Source organism: Schistocerca americana, chromosome 1, assembly GCF_021461395.2.
Source record: "Schistocerca americana isolate TAMUIC-IGC-003095 chromosome 1, iqSchAmer2.1, whole genome shotgun sequence".
NCBI lineage: Eukaryota > Metazoa > Arthropoda > Insecta > Orthoptera > Acrididae > Schistocerca > Schistocerca americana.
Window position 1 is genome coordinate 846,290,681 of NC_060119.1, and position 16,908 is coordinate 846,307,588.

The 16,908-nt window shown below is 39.7% G+C and overlaps 1 protein-coding gene across 3 annotated transcripts in view; it reads right to left on the reverse strand.

Annotated features, from left to right (window-relative positions):
• Positions 1 to 4,163: 4,163 nt before the first annotated feature.
• Positions 4,164 to 16,908, reverse strand: part of LOC124613303 (protein outspread) — a 760,625-nt gene continuing 747,880 nt past the window's right edge. For 2 of the 3 annotated variants that reach the window (XR_006979633.1, XM_047142002.1), the window contains 2 exons: positions 8,881 to 8,991; positions 4,164 to 5,903 (listed from right to left, as the gene is read on the reverse strand). Coding sequence is in view for 2 of the 3 variants with exons in the window: in XM_047142002.1 (XP_046997958.1) it covers positions 5,898 to 5,903; positions 8,881 to 8,991 (117 nt within the window). In the remaining variant the exon portion in view is untranslated. The remainder of the gene's footprint in view (positions 5,904 to 8,880; positions 8,992 to 16,908) is intronic. The other variant, XM_047142013.1, reaches the window with a different exon arrangement.

Here is a 16,908-nt window from a genome sequence, read left to right on the forward strand (position 1 = left end):
TGCTCCTGCTCCTGCCATCATTGCAAAAATGTGGGGTCTATGGCGGTCACAAATTAACACCTATGCAGATATAAAAGTGACAAAGTAGTACATTCCCACTTGTGTGCCCCTTTTCTTTCTTTTGTAGTGAGAACGTACTACTTTGTCACTTTTATATCTGCATAGGGCATGACAACACTGTGACACTGGCACTGTCAGCACAAACGTTAAGTATACAAGCCGACATTGGCTCAACTACAAAGCTTGGAAGCTGAGCCCTACGAAAGGGAATGAGGTTCAAAATCTACAGTGTAACAGAGTCCAGCAGGAGGAGGAGATTAGTGTTAAACGTCCCGTCGACAACGAGGTCATTAGAGACGGAGCGCAAGCTCGGGTTAGGGAAGGACGGGGAAGGAAATCGGCCGTGCCCTTTCAAAGGAACCATTCCGGCATTTGCCTGAAGCGATTTAGGGAAATCACGGAAAACCTAAATCAGGATGGCCGGAGACGGGATTGAACCGTCGTCCTCCCGAATGCGAGTCCAGTGTGCTAACCACTGCGCCACCTCGCTCGGTCAGAGTCCAGCACCCTTAGAGGCAAACATGGAGAAAAACACAAAACACAACCAGTGTGAGTAATTGAACATCTAAGCACACAAACAGAGCATGATGCAGAGAACTGATGGGTCCGGTACATCACTGCTGAAAGATAAACACCTGGATCAGTGGTTCTGCATGGGTGGTTCACATGTGTCATCTGACAGCTGGCCAAATTACTCTGTCACGAGTTCCCACCAACTTGTCTGTGTCCATATTGATGTCTGCTGACAGGGACACTAAAAATGTGTCACAGGTTTTGCTATATGAAGGGTTGATAATTTGCATGTCTCAAAGAGAATAGATGCAAAAAGCAGTGAGTGAATTCGAGGGGTCTCATGGGGCAAAACAAGTTCTGCGATATGCTATACGCTCGACTCAAAAAGTCTGAAAAACATTACAGCTTGTTGATAGGAAGACAAGCCTCCCACACAGAGTGCAGCAATCTAGAGTGGGGGGTTACCTGTCTATCTTGTTGTCTTCCTTCTTCACCCGTTCCATTCCTCTTTCTTTCCTTTTTTATAATAGCTCCACTGACAGAGCTGGTTTTAACCCTAATGAAGCTTTTTGTGTGTCATCACAAACAGCCGTCTTTACTCTGGAAGTTTCCAATCATACAAGTATTTCTATTATCCAGTCAGCATGCCCCTCTCACCCTGGAAACTGATTACCTCTATCTTCCTTCTAATGTAACATGATTGATTATGAGGAACTCAAGTTGTTAAATTTCTATTTTCAGAGAGCAAATTATTTTTTTATAAAACGATAAATAATGGTGGCATTCACATACATTAAACAGCTAAATTAATGGCCTTGGTTCTAATAAACTTCTTTTTTAAAACAAATGTGAGTGCAAGTAGTTCAGTATGATTCAGAAGTGACAGACAGCGCTGAAATAAAATATTGTCCTCATTAAAGAGATAATCATTTCACCAATAGAGAAACAAATTCAACTGAACTAATCAGAGTGCTCATCGCTAGTAATATGGTAGTCATTGAAAAAGTTCAGATGAATGAATGAATGGAAGCACTAAGTGTCAAAAGTTATCTTATGTGAAGTAAAATTAGTACTTTGTTGAACAGGCACATTCAACAGTGGTGGTGAAAACTAAGTAGATGTTGTAGCTACACTACTTTCAGTTGTATGACACTGTGTTGATTAGTTACCATATGTGGGTCTTTTGTTCCAAATTTAGGTCAATATTTACTAAAGAAATTTTAACTGTGTGAAGGTGTGTGCCTTAAGACATCCAGATTTATCTGAAGATTAGGGGTACTCAGGGAAATGCTTGCTGTGAAAATAACATACCGAGTGCCTCACTGATAGCAAATGTAATGATTTATCGACAATTAAGGTCAGTGTACTTCAGTTAATATTTCGTTTATGAACGAGAAATCCTAGAGAACTTTAGCAGTAGTATTTTGTTAGGAAAACCTTTGTTTGTTTTTAAGTTACTTTGGTAGTATCCACAAAATTCTATAGCTCTACCGAAGCTAAATAATAAATGTGGCAAAATCAAGATGCCTCACAATAAGAATCATTATTAAAACATTCTCTGTGTTAATTTTCTTTTGGCTCAAAGGAACTGATACCTTTAATAAATAAAGATCATAGAACATTTTCTTATAAGTTGATGAATAAATTATACCCAAAATTGACAGAAATACACTTTCCAATAGATAAAAATGTAAATGCTATTTCTGTAAAGACAAAGATTCCTCCATAACTACTTCTTACCTTTTCCATGGTTAAGTAAAAGACTCAATGTAAATATAAAAATATTATAGATGAGAAAAGATTTAATATGTTGACTGCCATGAAATCACTACCAGCCACAGCAGAGCCTCATGCCCTTCACCACGTGCCCACTGGCCTTCGATGAAACATCCATTACTGTGGGTGTAATAGTCAGCATGTTAAAAATAAAATACAGTTCGAGAGCAGTACTCCAAGAGCCTAAAAGGATAAAAAGCAAGTAACTGACTATCTTTTATTTTAATTCAGCAAATATAAAGACTTTGTGTTGTAATGTAACCACCATACAATGTCCCACCTCCAAGAAAATAGCTGCCTCCAGGGCCTGCTACCTCTGTAGGAGACACGCACCTATCTGCACTCTGAGACAGGACCTCTGCCCCCCCCCCCCCCCCCCTTTCACCTTTCCTGTGAAAGATATGCACCTGATGAGGCCAAGAGACATCCCAGGGTGGCATTGTACACCTGGAGAGCTAAAATTTTTGACACCCTATATGGGTGTTTCTCTGTGGTGTTGAGAAGACTGGAAGGGGCACAGATTCAAACACCTCATAAAACATAAAACTGGAGGTAAGACATTACCTAGGTGAAAGGACGCTTGTTATAAAACTATTTTTAGCATCTGCATGTACTGTCCTGAGAAGTTTGGAAACAATGGCATACCTTACACAGTGCCAAGCTGAAGTGAAAGGAAATGTTAGCAGAGGACGACGATGAGGAGGAGGAGGAGGAGGAGGAGGAGGTGACAAATGGATGAATTAAGGGGTCACAAAACATAAACTGTTAACTGGTAACATGCAGTTTGATAGGCAAAAGGAATTTTGGCTGCAATATAGTGCGTGTGATAAACCAGCCATGGGATTTGTGGGCAGCACAAAACAGTACAGAAGTATGGTGAACAATAATTTTAGTGGCCTGAAGAGGAACATAAGCTCGCCAACAGGGTATTTGGTTACAGCCAGGGAGATAGCTCTGGAAAACACACAGAGATTGCTCTGGAAAATATTTGTAATCAAGATGGGAAGGAAAGGACACTTGTCATACAGGCGGCAAAGGAGACACATCCTGGCATGAGTCATATACACTTGAATGCCGAGTGTAACTGCTGCAAATGTGGGCAACCAAGTTTGGCCACTGCCAAAAGATATGCCCTGCTGCAGGCTCCATGGCTGTCACCAGGAAATATGACCCGTCGTTTGAAGCATGCCTGCCTGCTACTTTCACACTCCCACAAACACTTCCAGCTGCCAACGGCACGTCTTCCTCCACGCTGATAGCAATCTGATTACCACCCAGTATAATCCAACATAGCTCTCTCTCATTCAGGTCCATATGCCTATTCCTTTTGTCTCATTGCAACCTGAATTTAAAACTATGATAACAACCTGGAGAATCTTGTAATTGATAATTGACAAATTATTATTTCTTTTTACATAAATGAACGCCATTTGCACATTGTATTTGAATAATTATTGTCTATAGGCACTTTAGTTTCTCAAATATAAATATTTGCGACTAATGTAATTATCTTCTTGCGGCTGATGCTCCTAACCTTTTTATATGATTTGCAAATGCTGCAGTCAAGTGCAATTTAATATACTGTAATCTTCAAAATTTCAACAACAGTGTAAATAGGATGAAAAACAACTTATGTCAAGTATTACAATAAAATTATGGCTGGAATATAGAAAATGGTAATATTGCTGTGAAGTCAGCTAAGGAATGGCATCAATATTTACATAGAAGCCATACTCTGTCATTTATTCCTTCACTTACAGATAATGTTTTTTTGATAAATCCAACTTACAAGACAATTGGAATAAAATAACAACTTCACATGGCATATAGTTTATTATACATTCAATACTTTAACATTCCATTCTTCAAGAAATGGCAACATTTAACATAAAACTGGCATACAGCTTTAGTTTATAGTGTTGAATTATCTGTACATAACAAGGTGCATTCTGAAATAAAGTATCACAAAAACATAACATCATGTTGCAGTAAACAGTTAACAAATCTGTGAACCCAAACGAAGGGAAACACTGTATACTGGTACAAAACTTTATCGCTTTAATTCTACACAAATTAATTTTACATAACTGACGTGCGTTTTCTCTTGGTACATACATACATACAATATGTACAATATATACATACATACCATGAGCAAAGAATTAATTTGGTGATTCACAAATGATTGCAACATAATTAATATATATGAGAACTAAATAAACAACGTAGGTGGGTTGATGAGTGCAGTTATTTTACATTTTGTTTAAATGAACTGCTTTTATTAATGCAATACATTGTTAATTGCCTTCAGGTAAACTGTCATAAATAGAACTATATACTGTTAAATTATGAACTTTACAGTTATGTACATATTTGGTTGCTAACAGATAATGTGCTTTAAAGCCCATTAAAGATATTGCAGAAAATCCACACACACTTGCACAACAAATCTCATATGGTATAACTTATCTCAAAAATTTAAATGTACACATACTTCATACATAGAAAATAAATAATGCCCAAGAAACTATAAATGTTAAGGTGACATGGCAACTGTAATTACGCATGACACAAAATCTGAAATGGCTACTCTTTGACAATACCTGAGAATGAGAGCCACTTCATTTAACAATCATGATAGTGACAGTCATCTGTGGCACAGCCACTATCTCTGCATAGAAAAGAGATGAACATTCGACCATAAATCTCCCCTCCTCTTTCAGTTACCTCCTTGAAATTCTACTTTATACTGCAATATATTTTATCACCGTCCTTGTGGAGCACTAATTTGTATTTAAAAAATCAACAAATCTCTTTTTTTTGTAAAGAAATGATGCCATATGTATTCACAGAAGAAATATAAAAAGGACTAAATCTATATCCCATATAAAAATGTGTAGCATTTTTTTGTATAAAAGAGCTTAATTTTCTTTATAAAAAAATGTCCCATTTTATGTGTGCCATTTTGATATAGTACAATATGGGAATAGGCTCAACTGTCTTGAAATTAAAGCTCAAAAGTCGATTTATTACACATTTACTTCTAAAGATTTAGTAGTCTGGTGGTCTCCCATGCCCACACACAACATCTCTACACTACTTTGTAAACACAAGCAATTTTAACTCAACTTTCTAAAAATTTAATGTAATTGTGTAAAAATTGCGATTACAGCTTCTTCACACAGTACTTTGAGGCTATGTTTTTAATAGATAGTGTTTTTGTTTTCACTATTACAAGCTGAGTAAAACCTGGAGTGACACTAGTGGTGTCTTCAGTCTGATTTGCACAAGCAAACTGGTTTCTTTTTTGCAGAATAAATGGAGCTGCAGAGTTGCTATTACAGTTTAAGATGCCTGACTCATCTTTTTTTGAATCTGTGTTGTTGCATCCCCTCCCCTCCTCCGACATTCTCACACTTAGTGTTCGAACAGCTTTTTGCGCTCGGCCACCATCCCACCCAGTGGACAGGGCGATGGGGAGTGGAGGGGGACAAACCATAAAAAAGACTGCTGAAGGTCTCGTGAACAGCTGTTATCTGGACACCGCATCAATTCTGTGAAAGAAATTTCTAGATCAACAACACAGAACACCATGGATTTGCAAGGTTGTTTCTATCTCTACAGTTTACAGTAATTGAGAAGATACAAATATTGTATTTATAATATAAAATTGATACATCAAGAATGACAGAGCGTGTGCAAAAATATCTATAATTAAATGACATTGTTTACTGGTTTCCAGCATTCTGGAAGGCAAGACCTCAGCAACTATGTGGTTTACCAAATTATGCAATAAAGAGCAGAGAACCATCAAAGTTGCAATATTTTTTAATTACTCAATTACTAGTTTCAAGCCTAAGCTGATTATCAAATCATTTAATAAACTATGCAAAACCACACATGACAGATACAGAATACCTTCCGCACTTCAGTGTCTCAGTTAAGTGAATGAAGTTTAGCCCTGTCCTGCTTTATAAGATGCGTTTAACAAGAATGAACAGTCATGTGGCTGTTATAATGTATGATTCTGCATAGCTTATTGGATGATTTGATAGTAAGCTTAGGCTTTAAACTAATTACCAAGTAATAAAGAAAATTAATATCACATATTCGATGGTTCTCTGCAATTTACTGTATAATTTGGTACATGGCATTCAGATATATAAGTTCCAGAATGTCTCGTAAGCTCCTCTACAATTTGTCTTACAGCTTTATTTCCTTCCCCCTAAAGAACACGTCTAACAAAAGTGTTTTGTATGAAATTTGTTTGTGCTTTAGCTATAGTTAGAAGATACCGCTTAAATACGAGTTCTTTTAACATCCATAAAAGTCCATTATTAAGTTAACCAAAGTTATTTTTAAACGAAGATGAGGTGACTTACCGAACAAAAGCCTTTCGCAACAAACTGTTGCCTCATCAGGAAAGAGGGACGGAGAGGGGAAGACGAAAGGAAGTGGGTTTTAAGGGAGAGGGTAAGGAGTCATTCCATTCCCGGGAGCGGAAAGACTTACCTTAGGGGGAAAAGGACAGGTATACACTCGCACACACGCACATATCCATCCACACATACAGACACAAGCAGACAGCAGAAATATGTCTGCTTGTGTCTGTATGTGTGGATGGATATGTGCGTGTGTGCGAGTGTGTACCTGTCCTTTTCCCCCTAAGGTAAGTCTTTCCGCTCCCGGGAATGGAATGACTCCTTACCCTCTCCCTTAAAACCCACTTCCTTTCGTCTTCCCCTCTCCTTCCCTCTTTCCTGATGAGGCAACAGTTTGTTGCGAAAGCTTGAATTTTGTGTGTATGTTTGTGTGTCTATCGACCTGCCAGCGCTTTTGTTCGGTAAGTCACCTCATCTTTGTTTTTTTATATATAATTTTTCCCACGTGGAATGTTTCCTTCCATTATATATATATATATATATATATATATATATATATATAAAATAGAGGGAAACATTCCACGTGGGAAAAATATATCTAAAAAGAAAGATGATGAAACTTACCAAACAAAAGCGCTGGCAGGTCGATAGACACACAAACAAACACAAACATACACACAAAATTCTAGCTTTCGCAACCAATGGTTGCCTCGTCAGGAAAGAGGGAAGGAGAAGGAAAGACAAAAGGATATGGGTTTTAAGGGAGAGGGTAAGGAGTCATTCCAATCCCGGGAGCGGAAAGACTTACCTTAGGGGGAAAAAAGGACAGGTATACACTCGCACACACACACATATCCATCCACACATACACAGACACAAGCAGACATGTCTGCTTTTGTTTGGTAAGTTTCATCATCTTTCTTTTTATATATATATATATATATATATATATATATATATATATATATATATATATATATAAAAATTCCTTATAAACATTAGACAGGTACAAATGAAAGCTGACATCTACCCTGATCCAAGGAACAAACACGAGCTGTAAAATTTACTGATCAATAAACTTTCAAAAATGCAGCCATGTATTAGGCACATAAATCTGACAAGCAAGTGTGACAAACAATTTAGAAGAATTGCAAAGGGGAAGTAAAATTACCACTGGACATCAGTTCCTTACCAACTCAAAAGTTGAAACAATCTTGCACAGCAACTTTATTTATTGCAAGCAAAAAGCTGAAATGCCAGACCTTTATTCTTGTAGGAGAAATTAAATTGGTGGACACTAACATGCAAATGAGATTAAAAAATGGAAAGGAAAGAAGAAAAAGCCATGTTGGATAAACATTTGAGTGAGAAAAAGCAACAGAATAATGTACCTAACATTGTAGGGGGAGAGGACACGGGGGCAGATAGGCACTAAACTAAACAAAAAGAGTGTGTGTGTGTGTGTGTGTGTGTGTGTGTGTGTGTGTGTGTGCGGTGTGCGCGTGGATTGGGGGGGGGGGGGGGGGGACGGGACAACAAGTAGGCAATAAACCAAACAATCAGACATGTTTTGTCCCCACACAATTTCAATTTTATTGTAGTAGTAGTAGTAGTAGTAGTAGTAGTAGTGTATAACTGTGAGTTTTAAAGAATAGTCTCAATGGCCCCATCAGTGTTTATTTAGGACAAACGAAGGAAGCATACACCCAAGGGGTCATCAATTTTGCTCATCTTTCGTTCAATTGTAGTGACCTGTGTATGCTCCCTTGTAAGAACGCTGTTTTAGGTTTTTAACAATCACATCACAAACTCCACAACGCCAAAGACTGTCATTTCATCTTATTTCACACTCACTGTTTATTTCTAAGCTAGTAGTAAGCCAATCATCACTAAGTATGCAACTATTCAATAACAAATTTTCTTATTTGTAACTTACAGTCACACAAATGTAAGACATTAACAGACATGTATATAATATACATTGGACTAACACACAAGGTTATGCTACACACTGGAGACAAGGAAACAGATTAGTCACAATACCGCCACCTGCCACACTCAGTTATCCTATGTGACATGTAGAGTAGAGTGTTAGTAATGCATCTGACTACGTACCAATGCCTTGTTACACTAATGCATGCCAACAAACCTGCAGGGGCGAGAGCTGGCGGTTCCTTATGCTGTTTGGATATGGAGCATTGTCCTTCCTGATTTTTGTCTCCGTCTGTATCATGTCTGTTTGACACACCGACCTCGGAAGCTGAATACAGATTAGTACATGGATTAGTTTTAATTTTTAAGCTAAAAATTCAAAGAGACAAATAGAGTGGTATTGCTTAATGCAATGTATAGTTTTAATACCACACACTACAGTTTTGTTTCTGTTTGGTGATAAATGGCCCTCACCAAGTTACTATGCATACAGCTTCTCAAATGTCGAACAGCAACCATTAACTATAAATTCATGATAACCTTGCAAATGCAAGGCCAGATGTGATTAAAATATTCAGTGAGTTAGAAACAGCTAACCAATCATATGTAGGTAGCACCTTGTCCTGGTCTACAAATGGACATACAGTCTCCTTTGAAAGAAGTCAGTGTTTGTAGTAGAGGCAGTAGCCATCATGCACCCTCTCCAGCTCATCATGCCACTAGAGCTGTTGAGTGAATTTTCTATGGATATCAGCACAGCAAAGCATTCAAAAAATGAGTGTGTGGACCTCCTCAGAATGAACACAACACACAATGGACACTTGCTTAGCCCCTAATTTCAATCTGTGTCCTCAATGAAACACGTCAAAAGGGCAGTGGCCAAAACATAGAGGCAGCTAGTATTGTAATCTGAAATCCATCTCTCCCTTCCTCTTTACAAAAGATTATTGTTTTCACATTTGGTGAATGCTAGGCAACGTGTACCGCAAGGATGTGCTAACAATATGACAACTACGACAACTTCTCCAGGCATTTTTTCCAAGGGATAGCAATGAAATTCGCCAACTTGCTCAGGCAACCCAACTCATTTACTCCTTTGATGTTAACAGAATCATGACTGGTGTGTAAGGGACCAAGCAAGCTGAATTACCAATTTGCCACTAGTATCACCTCCATCCCTGCAACATGAAAATATGACTTAAAGACTCATCATGCACCGTTTTACCGATTGTAGGCCATAAAGGAAAGTGAAGGGGATTACTAGGAGAGTTAAGACATCAAACATGTGAATAAGGTGACAAACTAGATGATACGTTGCCCATGAGTAGGTGTAAATGGCTGCTGATGATAAGTGACATTTGTTGACTGATTAAGATGACTTTCATCTTTTGCACTGGAAATGTTATGATGTCCAGAGGTTCTAGTCCCCTGATCTGTTTACAATGGTTTGCGTCCCCCACACAGGCTACACACTTGTACGGTTCACTCCATCTGATTAACATGACTACTATTTTAATTCTTCATCTTCTCCCATTTTCCCCCAATTTGTGCTTTCCAATTTACACAAACACTAATAATAAAGTCAGTCATCCACATACCCATTCCTTTTGCTCAACTATTACATTTACTACCCATTTCTCCCACACGATTTATTTCACCTCAACAGAACTCAACCTTCAATTGGTCTTTCTTTTTATATTGCTTTTAATTCTATACTGTTATTCCCGTTTACCATTTACCTCTACAAATTTTAATAACATGTTTGATTGTATTAACCTTTACAGAAAATCATTCTGATTTTTAATTCCTTATTTATCACATGAAAAGTAACATTTTAATTGTGATTCTTGTTACAGATCAAATTTCTTCTCTCTCAAACACTTGAACTGCAGTGGAAAAATATCAAACATCAAAGCAACATATTTCAAAGGAAAAAAAAACTGGTTCTGATCTATCGTGATTATTATGTCACTGGATCACACAACACTTTTAACATCACAAAGTACTTATGCAAATCTCTTTAATTATTTTGCCATTAGTTTCACACTATAAATCTTGTAGGATAACAATCAAATAAAGCAATTAGGAAAGGAATATGGATCACATTCTATGCAGATTAGGAAGCCCAGGTTCTCTGTTCAAAACACGTATCTGATTCAGAGGTGTACAAATTTTCCTTTCAGTCAGCCTGCCCCTGTCTCTGACACAACCATTAAAGCAGCTCAACCTGTTGTGATGGAAACCACAGAGTACATGTATACTGAAGCACTATGGTTAAAGTTGGTCAACTCATGTTTCTGCAAGCCTGGCCAGTTTTGTGGGCTCCATGCAGCCTGCTGCACCTGACAAGTTTTCACAATCAGTCCAATGTGGCTAATGAATGGGCAGCTATATATCTGCATAGGTAGTTTCACTGCAGATTAGGTATTATAATTAGTGGGAGCAGTAAAATGAAAAAATCAAATTATAGGATCACTGGTGAGAAATTTAAAGTTGGGGAATATGTACTAGCCATGAAACAGCATGGGAAAAACTTGTGTGCGCTTATGAGGCAGCTTCAAATAAACTAGTAGGTGTCTCACAATGCAAATTGTGTAAAAAGTTACTAAACATTCATTTTGGAACCTTGAGTATGTGTTATGACATTTGACCAGCAGTTTGCTTACTCCATAAGTATTTTGAAAGAGGACAAAGACTTAGTGGCTGACAAGTGTTTGGAAGTGTGTGCCAAGGCCTTGAGGCCGTTTATCAGTATAGAGGGAGAAGGCTTTCTAAATTCATGGTAAACATTAATCAAAACAGGAAAAAAATATGTCTCAGTGGATGTTAAAACTTGTGCCTTTTCAAGTGAAACTAGGAAAATACTAATCTTTGCTAATAAAATGCCCAGAAAAGTGTTCCCTGGCATAGTGTGTGCTATTCACACTGGTATCTGTGCAAGTACAATTGACTTGTAGACAGGTAATTACAAATATGTGCCATGTATGTCTGTTACGGTGTTCTAAATTCGGACTGGCAGTTGAATAAATATGTATTAATGCGCTCAGAATTTTCCAATGCCGAAAAACTGGAAAAAAACATTTGCCAAAATTAGATTTGTCACAGATCAGGCCAGTAATATTGTTGAGCCTCTTGCATATATAAGCATCTTCAATGCATGGCTCACGGTGCAAACACAATCTTTAAGCATGCTCTGCAGGAACAGCAAACAGCATTTGAAAGAAAATGTCTTTACGTATTAGCTGTTCTTAAGTAAGTTAGACCTGTTTAGACCTATGGTTTCCTCTCTACACCTGGGAAACTGGAGTTGGAAAATGATGACAACCTATGGTTTCCTACTTCAAGAGAAGTAGTCTCTGTGCAAAATTGAATTCATCTTTAAAGCAATGTGTTTCAACTCACAACAGAATAATTATTTTGACATGCTTCAATCAGAACATTCTCAGACTGAATCAGTGAAGGCTGTTTTAGATAGCAAATGCACCTCTGATAAAATGCTAGTTTGCGACCACTGTATACCTCCTCATAGCATTACTTAAGCCATTTAAGGAAGCAATAGTTTATCTACAGGGTGATAAGGAGAAAACCTTATATTTATTTCTACTGTGGTTTTACCCCTTAATAACACTCTGTACTCAGCAGGATGATGATGATGGTGAGGTACATAATTTTATTTCATCTGGCCCTTATGGTATTTCTTGTATGCATCCTAAATGAAGAAGTCAGTACATGCATTATAAGACATTATATGTAAAATTCACTTTTGTTTCAGATTAAAATTTCTGATTTTAATGCTCTCAAATGACATTTATTATTGTTTATAAACTGTTTTCAACTGCTTGTGTTTGCTAAATTAGTGAAATATATTTAATGAAGTTTGTCATAAATAACTCTTTAACGAAACTGAAGGATATTTTGTGGGGTAGAGTTCTTAGTTCTAAAATTTTTGAAACTTCTGCAAAATAACAAACTGAAACCAAATTTTTAGGTTAGTATTAGGAACACTGACCAACTCAGCCATAAACTGTTTCTCTCATCTCATTTATTTATTAAAAACAAATTTCTACATAACAAAGTTCAGTAAAAAATATGGAGGGAATGAGGGGAAAAATAGAATGGATTTGGGGGGGGGGGGGGGGGGGGGGGGGGGGGGGGATGAAAGGTGTACAAAAATTTAAGTTAAGAAAATGGATTTGTGGTAAGTATACAGTGAATGGGTAAAGAGAACCACACTTCACACACACTGTGCAGGGGTATGATCCAATTGCTGAAAGAAAACTTGCTATCTTGTTCTTTGATGAGCTAGAGTAACACCCCCCCCCCCCACCCCCCCCCCCCCCCCCCCCCCCACACACACACACACACACACACACACACACACACACACACACACACTATCTGTGCCCCTTTATAGTTCCGGCTGGATTAACAGTGCCAATGCTTCATTTCTCTGAGGTGGATTGGTTGTGATGGGAGTCGTGTCATATGGGGTGGGTAGAGGGACAGGGAGGCACGAGGCAGGGAGAGGGACTGAGGGTGGATGGCTAGCAGCTTAGAAGAATCCATTGGTTTGCCAGCTACAAATGCAGGAGGGTGAGGTGGCAGGTATATAGGCTAGGTATGTAACACATGATTGTAGTTACTGGTGGGAGCAGTGAATGCTGGAGACAACGTGGCGACATGAATTTGGAGGGGACGACAGGATCAAGGCAGGGGAAACTGTTGGGTGCAGGGTGAGTTACCTGACATGGAGTCCAGGATCATTATGGGAGTGGAGAATGCACTGTAAGGATAACTCCCATCTGCGTAGTTCAGAGAAGCTAGTGGTAGAGGGAACAGCCACTGAAATTAAGCATGTTGTGTGCTGAGCTGCATACTGTGCTACTGGGTGGTCAACTTTGTACTTGGCAAGAGTTTGGCAGTGCCATCCGTCCTGGTGAACAGTTGGTTAGTAGTTTGCAGCAGTATTGTTATATGACATGGCTGTTTTCACAGGTTGCCCAGTCTCTGATAGGGTAGGATATGCCTGTGACAGAACTGGACTAGGAGATGCTGGGTGAGTGTATTGGGTAGGTCTTGCACCGTCTGCCACAAGGATATGATACCTATGCCAAAGCGTTGGGAGTGGGAGCACCATAGGGATGGACAAGGATGTTGTGCAGGTTGGGTGGGCAATGGACAATCACTTTAGTAGTGGTGAGAAGGATCTTGCATAGAATGTACTTCATTGCAGGGCTGGATGAGTGATAATCAAAGCCCAGGCAATGATGTGGTTCAATTGTTCCAGTCCAGCATGATATTGGGTTCAATCCTTTGTAGCTGATTCTTGGGCAGTGGTTGGAAGATGGGCAGTGTGTGGGGATATGGCACAGGAAATCTGTCTGTGGATTAGGTTTTGGAGGGGAGGGGGGGGGGGGGGTATTGCACGTCTGTGAAGGTCTTGTTGAGGACTTCTGCATACTGGGCAATGCATTTCTCATCTCAGCAGATACATTGACCACAAATAGTAAGGCTGTGTGGAAAGGAGTTTTTATTGTGGAAAAGATGGCAGCTGTCAAAATGCAGGTTATTAGTGGGTTTAATGCAGACAGAGTTGTGAATGGAGCCATCAGACCGGTGGAGATGAACATCCAGGAAGGTGGCGTATTGGTAGAGGAGGACCAGGTGAAGCAGGTGGGAGGTAAGGTGTTGAGGTTGTGAAGGAATGTGAATAGGGTGTACTGACCCAAAGTAAGATATCAACAATGAACCTAAATCAGCTTAGGGGATTGGGTGTTTTGGGATCTTAGGAAGGTTTCCTCTTGAAAGAGGTTGGCATTAGGTGTGATGTGGATACCAATGGCTGTGCTATAGATTTGTTTTTTGTACGTCTTCCCATCTGTGGAAACATAGTTGTAGGTCAGAATATGTACTGTAGGGTATATAAGAAATGATGTGGTGGGTTTGGAGTCTGAAAGACGTTGGCAAAGGTAGTGTTCAATAGCAGCAAGGCCATGGGCATGAGGGATGTTGGTATATAGAAGTGGTGGTGTGAACAGTGATGAGTAGGAATCCAGTGGGTAAAGGGTTGGGGATGGTGGAAATTTGGGCAACTGGTTGGAGGTAATGGTCAACAAAGGTGGAAATTCTTTCAGTGGGTGCACAATAGCCAGCTACAATGGGCTCTCCAGGACTGTTAGGTTTGTGGATTTTGGGGAGCATGCAAAAGATGTGTGTGTGTGTGTGTGTGTGTGGGGGGGGGGGGGGGGGGGGGGGGGGGGCAGATGATGAAGGAATTGGCCTTGGAGGAGAGGTTCTGGGAAGGGCCTAAGGATTTCAGTTGGGATTTGAGGTTATTCCAGACTTCTGGCTGGGATCACCCTGGCAGAGCTTGTAGGTGGAGGAGCCATAGAGTTGGCAGAAGCCATCTAGAGGATACCTTTCTAGCTTCCCAAAACTCCCAACCCATAGTCTGTTTTGGGTTCACTGCTGAGATCTGGCTTCAGACCAAGACACCCTATCCACATTCCTTCACAACCTGCTCTCCTACTTGCTTCACCTGGTCCTCCTGTACCAAACATGGCACCTTCCTGGATGTACATCTCCACATTTCTGATGGTTCCATCCACATCTCTTACCACATTAAACCCACTAACCATCTATCATACCTACATTTCAACAGCTGCTATTCTTTCCACAACAAAAACTCCCTCCCATTCAGCCTTGCCGCTTGTGCATGATGTATCTCCAGTGACGAGAAATGCTTTGCCCAGTATGCTGAAGGCCTCAACAAGGCCTTCACAGACAGGCAATACCCCTCCCCATTCCCAAAACCTAGTCCTCACATACTGCCCATCAGCTACAAAGGATTGAACCCAATATCATGCTGGACTGGAACAACTGAACCACATCATTTGCCAAGGCTTTGGTTATCACTCATCCTGCCCTGCAATGAAATACATTCTATGCAAGATCTTTCCCACCACTCCTAAAGTGGTTCTCCGTTATCCACCCAACCTACACAACATCCTAGTCCATCCCTATGGCATTCCCACTCCCAACGCCTTGCCATAGGTATCATATCCTTGAGGCAGACCAGGGTGCAAGACCCACTCAATACATACACCCAGCATCTCCTAATCCAGTTCTGTGACAGGCTTATCCTACCCCCATCAGAGGACGTGCAACCTGTGAAAGCCGGCATGTCACATACCAACTCTCCTGGAAACGCTGCACAGCTTTTTATGTCAACCAGCTATCCACCAGGATGAATGGTCACTGCCACACTGTTGCCATGAACAAAGTTGACCATCCGGTGGCACAACATGCAGCTGAGCACAACTTAATCATATTCAAATGGCTACTTCACAATCTGTAGCATCTTGTTCCTTCCCTCATGACCAGCTTCTCTGAACTATGCAATGGGGGTTATCCATACAACACATCCTCCGCACCTGTAACTATCCAGACTTCAATCTTGGGTAACCCACTTTCCTCACACCCTCCACCCAACCGTTTCCCCTCTCTCCATTCTGTAATCACCTCCCAATTCACATCACATCACCACCTTCAATGTGCTCCACTCCCAACAGTCACCTACAATTGTGCATTACATGACTAGCCCATGTACCTATCAACCCTGCTTCCCACATTCCTAGTCAGCAAAATGACAGACTTCCTCCAAGCCACTAGCCATCTACCCCATGTCCCTCTCCCTGCCTCCTGCCACCCTGTCTGTCTTCCCATCCCACCCAACACACCCCCACCCAAAGCCAGTCCACCTGCTGAGAAACAAAGCATTAGCACTGTTAGTCCACTCAGCACAATGTAAGGGCAGAGGCACAATAGCTCTGAAAGCTAGCAAGTTTTCTTTCCTTTATGCATGCCTATCGACAACTCAATGCTTCTGCTTTTCAGTGTGTGGTATCCTTTAACCTAATTTATATTTATACCATTTCTGACTTTGTAAATGATTCTGTGAAATAAATCTTGTACTTCTACTTACTTACAAACTTTGACAATCAGAATATAATATATTAAAAGACATTTAAAAGGGGAGGAGTCAACCACGAGGATATTACTTTCTTATTGCTTTTCCAATGTTTAATTTAACACACAACAATAATTTGCATTTTTACTAGGCACTATGTTTAATGCTCTAACAGTGAAAGCTAGACTATATTTCTCTACAACAACAACAACAACAAATAATAAAATAAATAAATAAATAAAAATAAAACGTACTAAATTAGATTTGAAAACTGTA